This window comes from Tauraco erythrolophus, chromosome 9, assembly GCF_009769465.1.
Source record: "Tauraco erythrolophus isolate bTauEry1 chromosome 9, bTauEry1.pri, whole genome shotgun sequence".
Taxonomy (NCBI): Eukaryota; Metazoa; Chordata; class Aves; order Musophagiformes; family Musophagidae; genus Tauraco; species Tauraco erythrolophus.
In genome coordinates this window covers 33,205,964-33,226,478 of record NC_141473.1, presented here as the reverse complement: position 1 = coordinate 33,226,478, position 20,515 = coordinate 33,205,964, and the positions used below count along the sequence as shown (strand labels likewise).

The following is a 20,515-nucleotide window of genomic DNA, read 5'->3' as shown; positions in this document are numbered from 1 at the left end:
TAACTTCAAAAGTTCATGTTATAGCACCTTTTTACTGACCTATGTGTAAGCAAGTAGAGAGATCCTCTCCCGAGGGAACAGGTTCCTATAGCACAGAACCACCAAATCATCACCTCCACCCACCTTATCTGATGGGTTATTGACAGGAGACTATTTCTCTTGCCCTGTAATGGTGGTGATCTACACGAACAAGGGAAAGCACCCAACAGCACTGTAAGAGCCTAAAACAATCCTCGGATCAGCAGCAGTGATAGAGCTACTGGCAGAGGTCCAGCTGGTATACAGTACATTTTCTTTGTAAGAAGCAGCATGACATTGGGAAATTTGAACCTGTATTTCCATTCATCTGCACTGAAACCAATGCTGAGATAGCAGGAATTACAACTTGATCATGAACCAATACAAAAATTACCTTTCTTCTTATGCATTTAAGCGCTCCAGAGGCTTAGGTGCTCTCTTTTCTGCATCACTTTACATCCCCAGTTAAAGATGATAGAACAGCCTGTGGTTGTTCTGAAGTGGACACTATTCCATACGTTTTCAATTCCTATTAGAGTTAAAGCATAGCCTTACAAGACAGTAGGCACAATTTTCAAAAGCATCTTAATGGATTAGAAGCTAGTTTGTCAAAAAGCTCCACAGATCACTGCAGGTCTCCAAGGGCCTGATTATTTTTTTTTTTCTCCTTTTCTTTTTTTAAGCGACACTTAAGGCTCTAAGCCAATTATGTGGTTATTCACAGCACTGAATTTAAGGCAGGAAAATTAGCTGATTATATCCCACGTTCACCCTCTTCCACTCTATTTGTTTTGATTTTTTTGTGTGAAAACAGCAGAAGCTACAATTATTGTAACTAGAAACAGCACACAAAGAGATGAAAGAAGGTCAAGAACAAAAGTTGACCAAAATTATGAAAAATTACTTTTATAGTACTTGTTTCATCAGCAAGTCTGAATTATTTGGTAGTGATGCCATGTGACCTTCTCAAGTGAGGTTGGCTCAGCATTTAAGACTGACATGCAAAATAAAACTCAATGCATTATTGCATTTACAGAAACACAATTTATGAGCTCCTTTTACAGTAATTTACCGTAAAGAGAATTCTTCTTAAGCTTAAAGACTGATAAATTAGCAACACAGATACGTACAGCCAAACATACAAGCCATTTCTGCACAATAAGCTTTGCTTCCCATTATTCACCACATCATTTCTAGGCAGTTTCAGAGGTCAGATATGGTTACAAATGAAGAGACTGTCATTTTAGAAGTGAATGAAGTTATAGGAGGACTTTTAACACACAATTTATACAGGCATATTTTCTAGAAAAGTAGCAGGATTCACTTCTACAGTCAAAGAATTGAGATCAAAGCAAGTGTGATTACAAAATTTAGCCTTAGCAATGAAAATCTTTTCATGCAACTTAAACCATCTCTGAAATATACAACCTTTAATTTCTTTTGAAGAAAAAAACCCAACAAAAAAAACACACTAACATGGTAGCTCAGGTTTATATATAGATGTAAATTCCTCTTCCTCCTGCCCTGATACGTAAGTCTCAATTTGCCAAGCAGTGTATGTAATAGACATCAATTGGTTTGAAACATCTCTATGTTCAGGTTGCAGCCATCAACTAAGTCTATATAAAGAAGTCTGAGAATATTGTTAACCTCGGTGTCCATATTCACAGAAGAGTTTTGCTTATGTTCTGCCATTATATATAAAAGTATATGTACACCTTCACACATACCTTTGACTTTCCAGATTATACTGATCTTCTCCATGAAGAATTCATTAATTCAGATATAAAAAAGCTGATACTTTACTCCCTCACTACATTGCACAAACAGTACATTGAGTTTAACAGAGTACCGAAATAGGACAGATTTTTTTTTTAGGGTCATTTTTTGAAATGCCGATTTTATATATGTACATTTATTAAAAAAAAACCACACAAACACAAAACAAACCAAGCAATTCCTCCTTACCATTCACTTCTAGGAACACTTTAAGAAATGGTCATCTTAGATTGTACAGAATGTAACCATTACTGAAAGCAATGAACCGGGACAGAATTTATTACAACAGAACTCTTGCTGTTTAAATCAATGGGTTTTCAAAGCCTCATATTAGGTTTTGGATTGTGAGGAGGTTGTGGAGTTTACTTTTTTGTTGGTTGGGTTTTTGTTTCTTGAGGTAGATTATTATTTTTTGAATCCAAAGAGCCAAACAATGCTGTCTCCACACCCACAATCAAAATGAGAAAGTAAAGATCTCCAAGCTCAACAGGGGTATTTTATAGATGCTGTTTTGCCAACAACTGCAGTTTTTCCACAATACAGCCAGTTCCAAATCACTTTTCAACAAAATTAAAACAAAATTCAAAGCATATATATATGCACTGTGAAAAAGAAAAAAGAACTTAATGCCTTTTCAGCCCAGAATAATAAAGTCATTTAAGGAAAATAGAGAATTAAAAAGTTCTGTTATGGCTGCAACTATATTAAGTAGGAATAACATGTACATGTAAAACCTGATAAAAGGAAAACACTGAAGACTTCAAAATTAAAGCTATCCTAACAGTCATTGTTTTACATGCATACACATACAGAGGTGTACATATACAGCACAGTATTATGTATCTAAACTGCAAGGTCTTCAGTCTTGTAGATGTCAAACTGCTGGAAAAAGTCTACAGTTTTCAACTTAAGCAGTTATATAAGACAAAGTAGTAAATAGACTAAACTATTAGGTAATTTTTAGTTACTTTTATGTTTGTTTGACTAAACTCAGACCTGGCCAATTTCTGAGGGAAAATTTCAGATTATATAACTGCACTTTGCAAACATGCCAGCCTCTGAAGTACAACAAGCCACCTGGTATTTAGAAAAAGATTAAGTATATAACTTAAAGTTTAGTAGCATATACTGAAATCCTTTTAGCATTCCAGCGACTCCAGAGATAACTGAAAGCAGAAAAATCCATTCATTTCTCTAAACTTCGTATTTATTACAAAATATCATCAATGCCATGATACACAATCTCCTGAAGTGAAGGCCCAAGACCAATTTATGCCACACAGACACCTTTCACAGTGCTCAAAGTTTCTCAACTGCTGCCTCACTGGGCTCAGGGGTGTTTTGGTTTGCTGAGGTTTTGGGGGTTGCGGTTTTCAGTTGGGTTGTTTTTTTGGGGTTGATTTTTTTTTTTTTTTGAGAGGAGAGGGAGAATCCAGAGACCAGACATACTAGAAAAGGTTATGATGTTGTTCAAAGCTCACATAATTCCTACAGAACGATGCTGCACAAGGTTATTAACTCTTCCATTTTCACTGACACTTCATCACAAAATATTAGGCTTGAACATGACCATTGACAACGTCTTTCTTGCATGCATTAATTTATTGGAACAAACAACTCGAGGTGTTATCTATAGCTCTTTCGCCATGTGTTTCACTGAAATTTCTACTTGGGAAAGGCAGTCTCTCCTTTGTATGAATGTAGAATTCAGCTCAGTTCAAATACTGAAGGCAATATTGCATAACAGTTGAGAATGCGTTTATGTTTTAAGAAATGATGTAATCTCTCCATGGAACGTGTGTGTAAATTATGAAGTGTCTCCACATAGGACACTAAAAACTGGCAAGCACAATGCTGAACTGCTCTTATGTTAACCACTTCTCCATGTATGATATTTTACTGTAAGAGATTGAGCATCGAAAGAAGTTTTCACTCCTTTTAAAGATTTTATTGACAAACTAAATCGAGAAAAATCAAGTATTTCTAAAGAGAAAAAGAAATCATCTGAAAAGCATAAAATCAGACTGGAGTTTTATCAGAAAATCTGTGCCAAAAGAGTAAATGACACAGCACTGTATTTGCACACACTCATAAGGCTGCATAGCCTGATGCCACAACTCTCTTCTCTCCTTCCCTTCTTCCTCTCAAAACGTAAACTTCAGCTTTTATTACAATATTGGGATACAATTGAAAGTTGACTTAAAGGTCTGAAGCAACAAAAAGATTACATTTTAGCTTACTCTTCATATCTAAGGCAATAACTTGCATGCAAGTTTGGCCTTAAAGTCCACCATGAAGTGATATTGCTGTTTTAACAAAAAAAGTAAGTCTCTAGCTTTTATCATAATGCCTCCTGGCACATGCAACGCTCTTCCCTGTGTCTAAATAACACTCAAATGGGAACAATATTTTACTAATTTGGTTCAAGTCTCTCAGTACGGTTATTGAATCAAATACAGCACTACAGTTGCTAAATTTATTTTGCATATTTTCTCAGCAGCTTAAGACGCAAAGAAGGAAATACTAGACTCTGCTTGCAAGACAGCTTGCAAAAGGCAAAGTTTTAAGCAAAGCGCGTGAAACCAAGCTGTGAGGCACTGAATGCCAGCAGTGCCCAGCACTAGTTATTATTGTCTTTCTTCTAATGACTTCAGTATCACTGTTTCCTCCTCTCCTGCAATTCTCCTTAGACACCAATTTGACACGCTATGTACCTGACTTGCCTTTGAGATATGCTCATGAAAAACAGCATGTAGTAAATGTTTTGATATTAGAAGGTAGTTTAAATTAAAAAAGTTACTGAAGCTTGATTTTTGAAACAGAATATGAAATAATAAGCAAAAAGAAAAATCAGGTGAAGGGAAAAAAATTACACAAACAGAACATGGACTGGATTTTTTTTTCTTAACCATCTTGAAATGTATCAGTAATCAGAGAGGAAAAACAGAAATACACAAACAAAAACCAATCAAACAAAAACCCAACAAATCCCAAACCAAAAAGAGCAAATGAAAGAACAGGTGAAATGAAATAAGAGCAGTTCAAGAAATAAAGAAAAGAAATGAATGGGTAACTTCAACAGATGACAAATACAGAGCTGGAGATTGTAATCTGGAGAAAGTGGAAGAGGGATGAAAATATGGGAAGAACAGAAAAAGAAAAAAGAGCAACAGAAGTTCAGTAAAAGTAGCCTTTTTTTAAAGTGAACAGTGAAATATAACTCAGAATTATCCCTGCTCTGTAAGCTCAACTTACTTTGCATTTCCCCTTACCACCTTTTTTAACCTCACAAAGTTTTCCCTGCTCCAACTCTCCGAACAAATTCCTCCCTAGAGCCACTATGTTTCCAGGAGCTGAAATGGTTCTTAGGCTGGTTGTTACCCAAATGCTATTTCAAGACTATCTGCATTCTGAGCACTTGCATATTCCCATAACTTCGTTATGGCTGTTGAAATACAAAGGCACACACCTGTATAGAGGGGGAAAAAATTAAAAGTAAAGAAAGCAAGGAATATGAGTGAAATCTAAACTCACATATATTCATTTCCTAAAGCTCCTAAAGAGTACCTTAAATTAGCCTAAACAAGCACTGCTGCTGAATAACATGATGTTCACCTGCTCCCAATGCATTAAGCATTACAGAGTCATACAACCATATGGTGAAGCAGACTGTGGACACAGTTTGGGTTAGAACAGCTAGCAAGTGCACAAAAAGACCCAGACACCCCTCTCCAATACTAAATATCATCCACAGTTAGTATTAAGCCAGCCTGGTCCCCTATGCAACAATATAAGCACCACTGACAGCACAGGAGAAAGGGCTGGACAGGAACAGGAGAGCAGGACAGGTCAGTACTTTGGGAAGAGAGAGGGAGAAAATGTTAGCTTACGCCTGCTTTGAAAGAGCTTGTTCAACTACAGCATCTTACCATTTACGATTTGGCAATCTACTCTGAACTTTTATACCACTGAATAAATCTTTAAAAGACAATTAATAGCATTCCTAAGGAACAGTAACCATAACAGAGCGAAAAAGTATGTTGAAAGCAAAAGGGGAATGGATAGAAAAGTTGCTGTCTCTCAGTTTGATCTTTAATTCATTAGACTACAGAAGATCTCAAACCTCCAGAACATGAGGTTTTGTTATGCCCTGAACTCTTCAGCACCCATGCAAAGCAGGGTAGACCATGTCAGTGCCAATTGTTTCATTACTGCTGGACAGGAATCAGTCATTACAGAAGTGCTTTAAACTGTTTCGCTTCCCTCTCTGAAGCCTTAATGTTATGGGATCTCTCTGTCAACCTGAACAAATGGCTTGCTTAAAGATGCTACTGGAAGATTTATATCTGTTTCTGTGTTTTCTAAACATGTATTTCAAAATACTTTAACCCTCATCACCCCTCATCACTGCAGCAAGACTGCAGCATCTGGTGCTCATTAAAGCCAGGAAATTCCTGGTTTGCTTTTTATTAAACTGTTGAGATTTGATAATAGATTTTTTAATTCTAGCCTTTGCAGAGAGCTATTTTAGCAACTTGATATTAACCAATAAATTTTAATTAGCAATTTTTTTAATTCTGCATATGCTAAATCCAGGTATTAGTCTTTTGCAATTGAAAAAATTCCAGAAAATATTTATCAAGTTTGAGTTAATGAATTACCATTATGATACTCAATATATAGTACTTTTGCAATCATCGATTTCAAAGTTGTAACCTGTGTAACATAGGACAGAGACAATTTAGCAACCTGCAGCTCATCTACCATTAGTGCTCCAGCTTTACAGTAAATTTATTTCCACAAGATCATAAAAAGATTCTGGGTCTTAAACAGAACTTAATCTTCACATCCCTGCTGAATCTTATTATGCACACCTCATTTGCAAATTTCAATACCTATGTGTTGTAATTAGAAAGAAAATGTATTCCCTCCTTACTGATTTAGTATCGACGATCTAAAATTAAAAACTGCCAACAGCAGTGAGAAGGACACTACCTTAAGTCCTAAATGTCTCATGATAGACTAAATAATATGACAGAAACAATAGCACAACTAGAGACGTCTTCCTAATGATTGTTTTTCCCCTCATATTTTGGGAGGAAAGCTGTTAATGACCAAAAGCCACAACGTACATCTACAGAATGTGAAGCTACTGAAACTGCAGGCAAATTATACTGGAAAATTATAAGAAAAATCTGGTATCACTTGATTATGATGGGGTGCAGTGCATGGCTAGGGTGCAACACTGTCCACTGGTAACTGCTTCTCCTGCACTGCTTATCATGCACTTGGTTCCCAGTCAAGGGCACTGGGAAGAGCATGTTCTGAGTTCAAGTCCCCGGGGAGCTGGCCAGTTGTTTGTTGCAGACTCTCTTCTCAATCACAAAGTGGCATTAAGTGAAGCTAGAGTATGTTAAACACTTAGAATATTTTCCCCTATATAAACAGCTGCTGTAGCTGCAAATGGAAAGTTAAAGAATTGCAAACAATTGACACCAAGTGTAAACAGAGTATATAAACCATGCTATTTCACAAGAAATAGGAACCTTTAGGTTAAGGGGTTCTTTGAACTCACATTGTAATTTACTATCTTAGGTGTATGTATACACACAACTTCCCAGAGCCAAGCTAGCCAGGGAGTAAAGGTCTTAACTCTAGAGCCACTCTGCGGTCTACAGGCATTTGAAACGTTTTTATTTTTTTCTTATGAGTATAGCGTACGGCTGAAATGCCTAGTTTGCAGCCCATCACTATCTAAAGTTTCTTTTGGGATAAGGACTTTCCAGGATAATCATTCCCACTGCAGATGCACTCAGTGTTGCCAGCTGCATTATGCATTCCCTCACCTCAATTGTTAGTTTTATTATCAGCTTATAACTTTTAGCCATTTTATTTCCCCTGGTATTCAAATTCATTCCGTATACTGATAGAGCTTTACCACAAAACTAACATTATCTTCTCTTTGAGATCACTAAATCTACATATAAAGCTGCATCTCTCAGTCCCAATCCAGAGTCCCAACCAGTCAGTTCCCTTACCCCACATATGAATATATACATACATGTGACACCTGCATTTTTTTCCAGTCTCAATTCCTTCCCCATTTTTCCCCTCTCAATTGAGATTCTTTTTCCATACAAGTGGGGGAATAAAAAAATTGAATCAATTGGTACTTCAATACCATGTGGGAAAGTACCTCAGAGACTGAATCTCACTTTACACCATAAAAATGTTATTAATCCTGCACCTTTCTACAGAGATTATTTTTCTTCCTGTAAGACCTTCTTCATTTACAAATGCTAGCCCACATCTCCACCTATACATTCTAAATATAACATACAGATTATTTTAACTCCACTTTCTTGGTTTTTAATAGCTATCAGCCTGAACAGAAATACATGCGATGTTAAAAGTCACTGCCAATATCATTTTTCCTGTAAAAGAGGAATTAAGTATTCCTTTCATTCAGTCACAGCTATGATTCTTTAAGAACAGAACTAGAAGGCTTGTTTCAAGGAGTGATGTTCCAGGTTGAATATTTGGTTCACATTAGTAGGCTGTACTTCCAAAAGAAGGATAATTTAAAACATGTAATACTGGCCACTCCTAAGAAACAGCTCTGTTTAGGTTTCTTAAAGAGATCAATAAAGCATGCAGACTGTCTGTCAGGGACACAACGAGCAGATATTGTTCTAACTGGGCTTGACCAACACACATCTTTGTACTCCATAAAAACCAAACCAAACCAAAACAAACGAAAAAACCCCAAACCACCAACAACAAAAAAAACCCTACAGAATACCCACTGATCTACAATGTTACCAGGAAGACTTTACAGGCTTTCGCTGTTGTAAAATAAAGAAATTATCCAGATGAGACGTAGAATTATACAGAAGAAAGCACACATGCTAAAGACAGTAAGTACAACAGTCTTGATAAAGTACTTGCAGACATGCAAGCTACTGAAAAAAGGTTTCTACATAAAATATCTATATAAATCTGAGATAACTTCAACAAGAAATTCTTATAAAAACAGTAGACTGAAATGGAACTATTTCAGGTGTCCAGTATTTAAATGGTGACTCTGAAGACAGAATTGTTTACTTCATGGTTTTACTACTCTGACAACTAATGCCAACCCATAAAAAGAACAAAACAAAATACCTTTTTTTGATTTTGCTCCAATCTTCAACTTCGATGGCCAAGCAATCTGTGTATTTGTTTCTTCCATAATCTGTTAAAAAGAAAGTATTTATGAAAAATTAAGCTTTTATTGTTCTCCTACAAAGTCAAAAGCTCATTCTTGGAAAACATTATGTTTACCATTTTTAAATCTGTTGACTATTATTACTTATAAATAGCACAAGTCATTAACTACTTTTCTGGTTTGCTAGAGAATAATTTTTGTCTGGTGATAGGTGGAGCTGAGTTCTGATAATTCAAAAGAAAACCAAAGAGAGAACCAAGAATCTCAACAGTTTTCATGAAGTTCAAATGACCACTACTTGCTACAGCGTGCTCTAAGTCCACCTCAGAGGGAATTTCAAAGTTTTACAATTCAATAAAAAAAATAATTTATTTAGTTACCTTAAAATTGCTTCTAAGTAAAACCTATCAAATTTAAATCAAGTCCTTCTGAGTCTCCATAAGTTTGCCTTCACAGAGTTTGGGTTTTTTTGCCCCACCTTTACGTGAAAACAACTTTGCACTGTAAGCCTAACCAGACTTCACAACACACGCACTCACACTTACATTTTGAAAACCACGTAGTCATTTGGCTCCATATAGAGTCATTCTGTTGCCGTTTTTTAGTGACTAAATCCACCAGCCATAGGCATATTATACTGAAATTCAATACTGGCACAGAGTTACAGTGCTTCACTAACACATTTGGTAGTAATACAGGAGAAGGAACTTAATGACACCAAAGACTTCATATATATGAATTGAAATTCAGTTCTAAGAAATGCTGGGCCTGTCTACTAATTGAGATCTCATTAATAACTATGATGAGATCATACCTCTCATCGTACTTAGGAGATGAGAGTGTCTGATCATCATGAGTAACAACAGAGTATCTCATCATTATGAGGATCTATGGAACAAGAAAGATCTGCCCATATTAGTCCACGACAAGATGGCTGTAGGATGACAAGAAAAACACATCTATTAAACAAGTATCATGGTAGGCTGCATCAGATAAGACACTTTTTTTTTTTAATACAGATGTTGATTATAGAGGGCCCTCATGAATCTTTACCTGGAACAAATTGTCCAGTTCTGCTCACACTTGGACAAGATTTTGTACAGCAACAAACAAAAAGGTCCTCACTCCTTCGAAAATTTCAGCAGCTTATTATAAAAGAGATTAAGAGCAATCAGTTTGCTCAGCTTGACAAATGTTAATTAGAAGTGATAGAACTAGAATCACAGAACAAGTTTGGAAGAAAGGAGCCTCTGGAAGTCATTTAAGCCCAACCTCAACTGCAAAGTTCGGTCAGGTTGCTGTCAGGACATTGCCCATCAAGCTCTCATTACCCCCAAGGAAGGAGATTCCACAGCCTCTCTGCACGCTTATTCCAGTGTGTGGTCACTTTTACCGAAAAATTAATTTCTCACATCTGGTTGACTTCTTTGCTCAATCTTTGGTTGTTCTTACCTGTGCATTTTTAGGAAGAGTCTGACTCAGTCTACCTCCTAATGACCCATATGGTAGCTGAAGACTGCCATCAGATCTGTCTTTTACCTCAACTCGTCCATGCTGAACAAATCCTGCTCTCAGGTTCTCTGTGTACATCATCTCCTCAAGGCCCTTGATCAAGCTGGTGATCACCCACTGGAATCACTGCTGCTCATCAGGTTCTTGAGCTGAGAGGGACATAACTGGACAAAGTACTCCATACACAGCCTGACAGTAACTGAGCAGACAGGAATAACCACTTCCTTTGATCTGCTGACTCATACTATCTAAGTTAGTGAGTCTATGTAAAAATACTTTTGCCAGAAAAGGGAGGTCATTAACACTGAGAAGATTATTTAATGTATATATAATGGTAACATGCTCACTGTAAACTTAGGCTGTAAACTAGAAAAAAAACCACACCATAAATCAGAAGAACTGAAAGAATACTTGATTGCTGCAAGGAAGACAGACAGGAAAGGGAAAGGAGAGAGCTTTTCAAGAGGGCAACTATACAGTATGAACTGAACCCTGAGAAATAATATTTTTTCAATTTCCATAGAAGGATTAAAAAAATAATTGTGCTCTTTTGATTGCTGATACAAATGAGAATTACAATACACAAAAAGTGGACACTATCAAAAAAAGTCAAATCACCAAAATTGGGAGGGGGTGGAGGTGGCAGGGCAGAATTAAGTAGAGCAGTACATTTTAGTACTTCTAGTCATCTGCAACACAAATAAACAATAATAAAAAAATAAAATTCCAAAGTAATTAACAAAGCCACTTCCAAGAAGAGAATGAATGCATTAAGAAAACAGCTACAATACTAATACATTTTCTGTAATACTATAATTGAGAACTAAGGTAGACCGCTCTAACAATTCTTATCTTCCACATCCAAACACCCAGGACACCACAACAGCTTCCAGATAGTACACCATGTGAAAAAACTGAAAGTGTCAGCCAGACTTCATTATACTATATTTTTCATTTCAGCAACTATTGGATAATAAGTTACAGCTGAAATAAGACATTTCCAAGAGGGTGAAATTCAATCAGTGACATATACATACTTTTTCACCATTTTCCAATCCAGATGTGAAAAAAGTTATTTCAAAGAATTCACTTGTATCTGATACTGGGCTTTGGGCAGGATTATTCTTAACTGCGCAACAGGCGATGAAATACACAGAAAATAAAAAGGCATTAGCTAAAGGAGAAGGGCAATGCTAAAACAAAGAATGGTGCAGGACTGAGTTAAAGAAGATCAACATAAAAGGAACCACAAGAGAGGAGACAGAAGAGGAGTGAATGAATGTCATTCAAGACAAGCCTTACATCCCATCAGTCCTTTACCCTCTCAATAAAGTTTGGAGACTTTTGTCTTAAAGAAATTAAATCCTCCTCATTCCTCCTGCTAAACCAAAACAAAAATCGAAGCCCACAACTTGAGATGCACACATTCTGGGGACAGACAAGAAAGATGCACAGGAGATCTTCAAAAGGAAAAGTCGTCTGACTGTCAGCCACTGAGATTTGGCCACCTAATATCCTTAAGCTCTCTGGAGAACGCAATGCTAAAAATTACCACATTAGACCAATAAGACTACTTGGTTTGGTCACTACAAAGATAAATTTTATCTCCTGGCTTAGACAAACCTAAGTCTGGAAGCATTTAAATGAAGAGCATTTATTGAAGTATAAAAATGCTCAGAGTATGTGCTGGCTTTCAACTCCAAGCAGTAAACTTTATCATAAATTCCAAGCTGATTGCAATAATCATCTTTTTCACAATTTTGAAAACCATATATTATACAGGAAAAAAACGAAATCGTTTTTGCTGCAGCATTTATTTTTTCCACCAGTGAAAATAACTTATCTCGCCTGTAAAACAATTGGAGAATTTTAACTGCCTAAAAAGGTTTGCAATGGAAAGTAACTTTTAGTTTTATTTTTGAGAAGTTACGGCTTTCATAGGAACACTTAAGAACAGTTTAAACGCTATTGCTTGCTTTAACTATTTATTGTATTTACTTTATTATTTATGTATTGTATTTATTTTAACAGGAGTGCCACAAAGCTCTAGAAAACAAGAAACTGAGTTTTTACTAGAGCTGTCAAGCTTAAAGGTAAACATGATGTTGAAAACTGTGTGACAGTAAAACTCTGCACCAACTTTTAGTTCTGTTTTACCATTCTAACCCCGACAGTTTTAAATGTCAGGATTTCATTTTTTTCCAGAAACAAAGTTGGAATCATTCCATGAAACCCTCAACTGCATGTTGCAATGGAGTAGTTTTATCAGTGAAAACTCAAGTGTTACATCATGCATGCTGAAATCAGCCATACTGCTCTCAAATGCACAAAACAGAAAACAAGTAAATTTACAAGTGATATAAATATACACCTGTATTTTATTTGTATAAAAACTTTAGCTACAAGAATGTTTAGAGGAAATTCAGCCTAGGGATGAGCGAATCAGTTCATGATCATCTAGACTGCAGAACAGCACCTCTGCTTAGACTTTCCTTCTTTTCATGTTAAATAAGTGATAGGGTTTATTCTCCTCACCTTGAAGGATCAACTGACTTAAAGAAGGAGCAAGCACATTCAGCAGCAAGATTTAATCACATAGTAAATCTCATGGTGCTGCTTCTCAAAATGTGGGAAATCCTAAGAAATAATTTATCTACATCTTCCCTTCCTTTCCTTTCCTCAAGAGAAGCTGTGGTGTTTACATAGCCAAAATATGTAAGCTATTCTCAGTGGAGAACATAGAGAAGATGACACAAGATACTGGAAGATACTAACAAAACAAATAAGACTGTGCTCTGACCCTGAAAAAAAACTGGCTGTAGTTGCAAATCATTAGGCCTTCACGAAAAAAACCTCTAGCTGTAAGGCAGCTGGAGGAAAAGCTTTTGGCTTCGTTGAATTCCAGCTTGAAAAAAGCGTATAGCTTAAGCACTTCAGGGAGTTTTTACATTAAGACGGTAAGAAGTTATTTTTCCTTAAGTTGTAGTTTTTGTTTAGCTGATTTTGGATGGAAACTGGAATGTCCTGAATTAAAAAAACAAAACAAACAAAAAAAACCAACAAACAAAAAAGCCAACCAAACAAAACTCTCCAAAAGCCCAGAAGCATTTCAGAATTCAAAGGAAGTATTTAACAGACAATAGATGAAAAAGAACCACCTATCAAACAGACCTTTCTGCATCTAAAACAAGTACATTAAATGAGAGTAGATTCTTTATAGTTAGTGTTGTTACAAATTTATCTATTTCTGATCCTCCCACCTTTGGGATTCGTGCATCTTGGCCATTTCTGCCTCGGTTCTTACAGCGAAAGCAAAGTGAGAGGAGAACCTGCATCTGCCAGTGGGTTTCTGCAATTGGTTTTCTCAACTTCAGCTCAAAGAGCTCATTCCAACAGAAATGACAAGAGTAACTCTCAAAACTGCAAGTGTAACTGCCAAAAAAAGCCCGTTTATTATTTCATTGATGGAAAAACCCTCTCTTTCAGTGTGAGGCATTAACTTCATCAGTTTAACCTTGCTTAATACAACAGTAGGTACGTACCCCATTTTAACACAGAGTACTCAGACAATGAATAACCATAGATGTTAAAAACCTTGTAAACACATTTAAATAATACTTTTAGAACCAATACATGTTTCTCTTAATCTATACTTGAGGTTTTTTTTAAAATACACAATAGTAGGCTTTGTAGATATTCTGAATTTTTCATGCTATTACAAACCCTAGAAAGCAATGAAATTGTATGCCTACGGGTGTTTCTATTTATCATCTGTCCTGCCATGTTTCCAACAGCTGGGTTTTTGCATTCCAAGAGTTGTCCTCTGTGCAGGTTAAAACAAACAGAAACACCCAGGTTTAGATCAACAACATCAAAGGCACTAGACATTTGAACATCTGAAGTACTGCATCGGTACCCTATTTTCAACTATCAAACAATGCAAATCCTCAGAGAGCACCTCACTCTCTGCTACTTGGAATATTTCAGAGACTACGCTCCACTTCCGATAAGCAGACTGCAAATCCTGTCCGAGTGCCTGGTGACAAACACTTAAAGCTGAGTATCCTGCATGAAGTATCTTAGCTTAAAAGATCCCACAATGCCCCAATAAAAACCAAAATACATTTTAAGCAAGGACCTAAAGTTTCACTAAGTGGAGGTAAGACAAGCAACTATCCTCCGTTTTAATTGGGCACCAAGAAACAAGTTTCAGAAATCAATTCCGTATTAAGGGGAACTGCCTCTAGCACTCTTAAGGCTGCAGGCAAAGTTACTTCTTACAAGAGCTGACTGTAAAACTGGCTGGAGCGGACCAGTTGGGTAAATTATAGAAAAGAAAATTAAGCTGGATCATATCCATGAAAATAAAACTCATTGTCTCTGAGGCAGAATAAAACACAGAGGTGGATGAGAAGCAGGGGAGGGAACCAAGCAGTGATTCTTCTAATCTAATTAACCCTTCTAAAAGTGATCCAGTTCCCCTTTGGGTACTGGGGGCAGGTCTTTCTACTTCAGCAGTTTAAGTGACAAAGTGAAAAAGGACACTATAGGGAAAAACAGTTATATTCTTCCTGATGTTGGTTTTTACTCAGAAACTGCCTCTGTGCGCAGACAAAAAAAAATTACCACAAAGTGTACAATCAAGACAGGGTCCAAATTATATTGTGAATTACCCTTAGAGTCACTCTTCATGTCATTCTCAACTTCGCATTTACACATCACACAGAGAAAGCATTTCTTGGTATAAAATCGTCTTCCAGCAAGACAATAAGGTATGATCGAATGAGATGCAATTTTTCCAAGCAGTATGAAGCTTAAAATTGGAAAAAGTTTGAAGCAATGCTAATGTAACAAGTCAAGGCAAAAAGCAAACAGAGAAAGAAGGGAAAACTACTCCGAATTAGAAAAAGAACAACAAAAAAACTAAGTATGAGACAAAAAGATGAAAAATAAATAATACTGAAATGTGAGACAAAATATAGATGGTTGAGCTGCATCAGTAGCAGCATCTCCTCCAAAAAAAAATTGCAAGGATCAACGTTCCATCAATTTCTCCATCAAGTAGATGGGGACAACCTTAAAACACAGGACAGACTGTTCATTTATATTCTGTGAGCACACCTCAGAGCAGTAAGTGTAAGGGCAGTGAATTATTATTGGCAGCCTGACCATCTGGAACTTCACAGCCAACTGCATCCACAAGTTCAAGATGGCTCCTAATCTCAGTTTTAACAAAGCAAATATCCCTTTGCTTTGTTAAATAAATATCCCTTTCTCCACTGAGAAAAGATAAGAACTATAAAGCGCTTGGAGCCAGAAGCAACCCACAACATGTATTACTGAGAAACAAATGCTTCCCAGCATACATGTGTACAATTAAAAATTGCTGCAGAGAAGAAAATCCCACCTGTGAGGGTGGGATGATGACAGGGAGGGACAGAGAAGATTAGAAAAAGTATTATCATGAGCTTTACGTAAATAATATAAATTCTTGTAAGTAGATATTTGGTAATCTTGTTTTGAAGTTGAATCTCCACCAAGTTAGAGAAAACACAGCATTACTTAATGGGTTATTATGGATTGATAAATTTATGGAGGACAACTTGCACCCAAGAAATATTTCATACACAGCTGCTGAAGGAAAGGTGACTGATTGTTTTGTTATATCACTGTATTCATCCCCATTTTTAAAGGGGCTGTTTTCTGAGAATCATTCTTCCTCAATTCTCAGGAAAATTCGTTCCATAAATTTTACAGAAGACAAAGATGAAACTTACTGTGCAAGACAGCAGAGAAAAAGAATGAAATCCAGGAATATCAGTAGTAAAAGAAAAAGCAGTACCATGGTAATAGCCTTTCAAAATTTGACAAACATGTTTCTCCATAAAAATGGAGTACTAATGGGAAGATAGTATCACTGTCATAAAAACCTAACACTTTTTTTTGCAAATCCAAAACAGTCAAGCAGTTGCTGCTGTGGGTGCAGAAAGCAAGCCAAGCGTTATGTTGATATTCTACTAAGCTCTGCAGGTAGAAAGAAAGATTCCTGACATCAACACCCACTCTGACTTCTCCCAGCACAACTGATTCCCAAACCCTACCACATATCTTTTTGCTCTTCTACAGGTACATTTTATTGCTTAATTATTCAGAGGGAATACAATGTTTAAAGGATAAAATGGAAAATACTTAAGCAGTGAGGTTAAATCACAATGCTGGTTGAATAACCTTCAGATAATATAACTGCAAAAGCTTTTTAAGTATGGTTTTGAATGATAAAGTGAGCTTTAAAAACAAAGGCTGTAACGAGTCAGGTGGGGTTTTTTTAAGCACCAAAACCACTCCAAAGCCAGGTTTCCTTCAAAAAGGAGACCAAAATATGATGGAACTTGACTAACCATCATCCATCATCTGACACAGATTTTTATTTGTTTCTCCAATATTACCCAAAACATTCTTCAGGATACAAAATTAATTCAATAGTTAACTGAAAACACTATGAGAGATACTAGAGCGGTCTGATCACATTTGTCTCACCACAAGATAAACATTGTCCTCATTTTGTGGCTGTTAATTTTCCTTTCCCTAGAACAATCTTAAATAAGTAGTGAAACCAGTTAATATAAAACTGACACATAGTACTGTCTTAATCTCCGCAATATCTGTAAAACGGCTTGTTAACAGACAAAACTTCTCATTCTAAGACAGATACAGGTCCTTACCCACCATCATTTAGAAATGCATAGAAGCTGCCTTACGTATCAAGACTTTCTGCTAAAACATCCAGTTTCCATAAACCAAGTGCTCCAACTGCTTCAGTTCAACAAAAAAAGCCATGAAAAGTGAATAGGCAACTCAACAAGTATTTCTAAATCAAACTGAACACTAAAAGCATACGCTTGCATTTTGAATACTGCTTTAAGAACCATAATGAAAGCTGGGGCTCCGCACAGAATACTAAAAAACTTGAGGTTCCAGTTGATCAGCAATTTTATTTTAATTTTGACAAAAATATTTTTCTTTCTAAGATGACAGACACACAGACAAACTAAGTTCAACATAAGCAGTCATGGTTTAGATGCAAAATCTGCTTCTAATTAACACCACAAGAGTACCAGGGCAATGGAATTAGTTATCCAATTTACTAACTCTCATAGAAAAAACAAAATTCAGTATTGCAGATTCCACTCATTAAAAATATTTTAACATTCAAATGAGGAGGTCACTTGAGAAAATGAAGCCATTACATGTACACTCTAGTTCAGTATTAATCAAATGGTGACGTGACAATTTTAAAATCAGACCTCAGGATGCCTAGTAAAAACAAAACACACAAAAATTTTGCCAGTCTATGAATATTTTGCATCACAGACATAAAGTGTTCATCTTGCATCTTCTGCTTTCAAAGAAGTTGTATCAAAGCTAGATTAGTGTGGCTCCTGCTCCCTCTGTATGCAGACATTCAGAGCAGCATGAACAAGTTTACTCTTATAGTTCATTTGAAACATGGAATATCATTTGCACAAAAGTAAAAAGACATATGTATATTTCTATATGAGCAGGAGAACACCTGAGCTGGAGAGTCACAGCAGACAAGTAAAATCTTATGTGGGCTGATATTTATTTCTTCTTCTTCTTCTAATGGCGAAGTGGTGACACAGCAGTATCTGAGAGGATGACTAATCCCTGAACATGAGTTTTGGCAGCAAGAACAGAGCAATAAATGTAGCTGGAACCAGAAGGAGTATTATATTTAATGGCTTGTTGTTTTCTGAGGTTGGGAGGGAGGAGAAAGCAGGGGAAGGACAAGGATGGGGAGGAAGAACAAGACACAAAAAGGAATTGTCTAAAGTTACTCAGGAACTGACAGTGTGAACTCAGCCTCTAAAACTGGTGAGGCCAGAGTAAGTGCTTGAGATGCCAGAGCCAGAACACATCAACTGTACACCATCAAGGACTCCTGGGTTTGGTGAGGAAACTCCAGGCATTTAAGAAGTTGAAGAGGAGATGACCAAACCTAGCCCAAAGCTCAGTGCGAATACATAGCTCTTTTGCCAGTCTAGCCTACATTTGGGGTATAGCAATGGATTCCTATTTCCAAGCCTTGTTGCAGATTTTTTTCCCATAAGGCGGTGTACACATTAAATTCAAAACTAGAAGTCACGTACCACAACTACTCTTACAAAAGGGTGGTACAGTGTGTCCGACTCCACAGCATTAATGCTGCGTCGCTGCAGGTAAGGGCGAGGGCTGTTTCTGAGCAGGAGCCGTAGCAGATGGCCCGGGCACCTCTGCATTCCTGACTAAAACACCATTTCGAGTCGAGTCTGCAGTTCGTGCTCCTGCATGGCAGAAAAACCATCTCCTATGAAGAATGGCAGCACAGTGAGAATTAAAACTATAAAACATAGAAAAACTTTAATAAGTTTGTTCTTTAATTTAGATTGCCAATACTAATAGTTTACATGTAAGCGTGAACTACTTCACAATACACAACAAAATGACACATAGGGAGGACAAGGATCCAGCTGAGTAAGGAAAAAGCACTATGAAAAAAAGTGCCTTCCCAAGTGCAAGGACATTAGTGCATGTGTCTCTTGTAGGGCAGGGGTACCCAATTTTCCTGTTTTATATTCCAACTGTCAGAAACATCAAACACAATTTTAGAAAAGTAAATGTGTCTAACTACTTGGCTAGCCCTTCTCCCCTAACTTTACCTGCCTTTGAAAAGGGTAATATTAAAATTATTTCAGAGACTGTCCTATGAGATAATCTATATGGACAAGGTTCAATACTGCCATACGTGTTTTTTTTTCATGTTTCCACTGCAAGTCATTTGTTAGAATACTGCAGGAATTTGATCTTCACATACTAATTTGTCCATTTTTGTTAAACTGATTTTTATTTTAAGTTAACTTTATTAAATGTCAAAATAACTTTATCCAAAAAATCAGTGTCTCTGAATTTTCCAACTAATCTAGATTCATGTATAAAAAGGCAAGAGAAGGAAAACATGCCTGTCTCCCATTCACATACTTCTACGCAGCTTCACGTCAAACTAAGCAAAATACTGACATGCTTCTCTCCAGCTTCTCATGACCAACAGCTTTGTGCTCTGCATGTACCGACTTTAAGACTTCCACAAAGAAGCAAGCAGGCTGTTTGTTGTTAAAGACAACATCCTAGTCCAGATTAACTCTAAAAAAAGTTAACTGCCTTCGCTAGGTATTCACAGCTATTCCTAATGACTGTCAAGAATTAAGGCAAGCATGCACAGGATGAAGAGGCACTGAAGCTAAAATTCAAGGACAAGGTTAACATCATAGACAAATGTATTCATTTATTCATAGTTTTGAGCAACAAGTATCAGCTGATAATACTTCAAAAAACCTAAATAACAGATTATATATAAAGTCAATAAAGTCGGCACAGTAAACATCATCAGCTTTACAACTCAAACTTCCAAGCTATAAAGAAAAGCTCTAAGTAAGTAAAGAGAGAATTAAGGAAAGCTACCTATGTGGATATGACTTCGGAATTTACATTGTTTCCTTTTCTATTAAGGCATTTCTAGCTTAGAAGGGAACACATACATGCATGCACTGTATGTTTTTTTAACCTTCACTTTACCTGAAACAAACTGGGAAAGAATCATTCTTAGATCAAGAGTCTTGTTTAAGCAAGCACATACTGCAGTATTGTTGCTGTGTCCAAATCTGCACTAAGTGAACCTTCTGCAACAACATTTACAGAACTTTGTACTTTATTTACAAATACAGCAAATAAAGTTAAATGAGAAGAAAACTTTATCCATCAAATGCCCTCACCTATGGAGAAACATTAACCTCCTTCCTTTACTTGACTTGAATGTCCTGTTCACCCTCAATGGAAATATTAATCAAAGGTCACAGGTAATACTTTTATTTTAAATAAATGACAAGGTATAGTCAAAAGCGTAAAGGGATCATCTAAGCATGCAAAAAAACCCTAGAAATGTAT

General features: G+C 36.5%; 1 protein-coding gene across 1 annotated transcript in view; it reads right to left on the bottom strand.

Annotated features, from left to right (window-relative positions):
* BICC1 (BicC family RNA binding protein 1) overlaps window positions 1-20,515 on the bottom strand; it is a 108,416-nt gene that overhangs the window by 44,792 nt on the left and 43,109 nt on the right. The window contains exon 3 of the mRNA XM_086616751.1: window positions 8,962-9,031. Within this exon, the coding sequence (XP_086472877.1) occupies window positions 8,962-9,031 (70 nt within the window). The remainder of the gene's footprint in view (window positions 1-8,961; window positions 9,032-20,515) is intronic.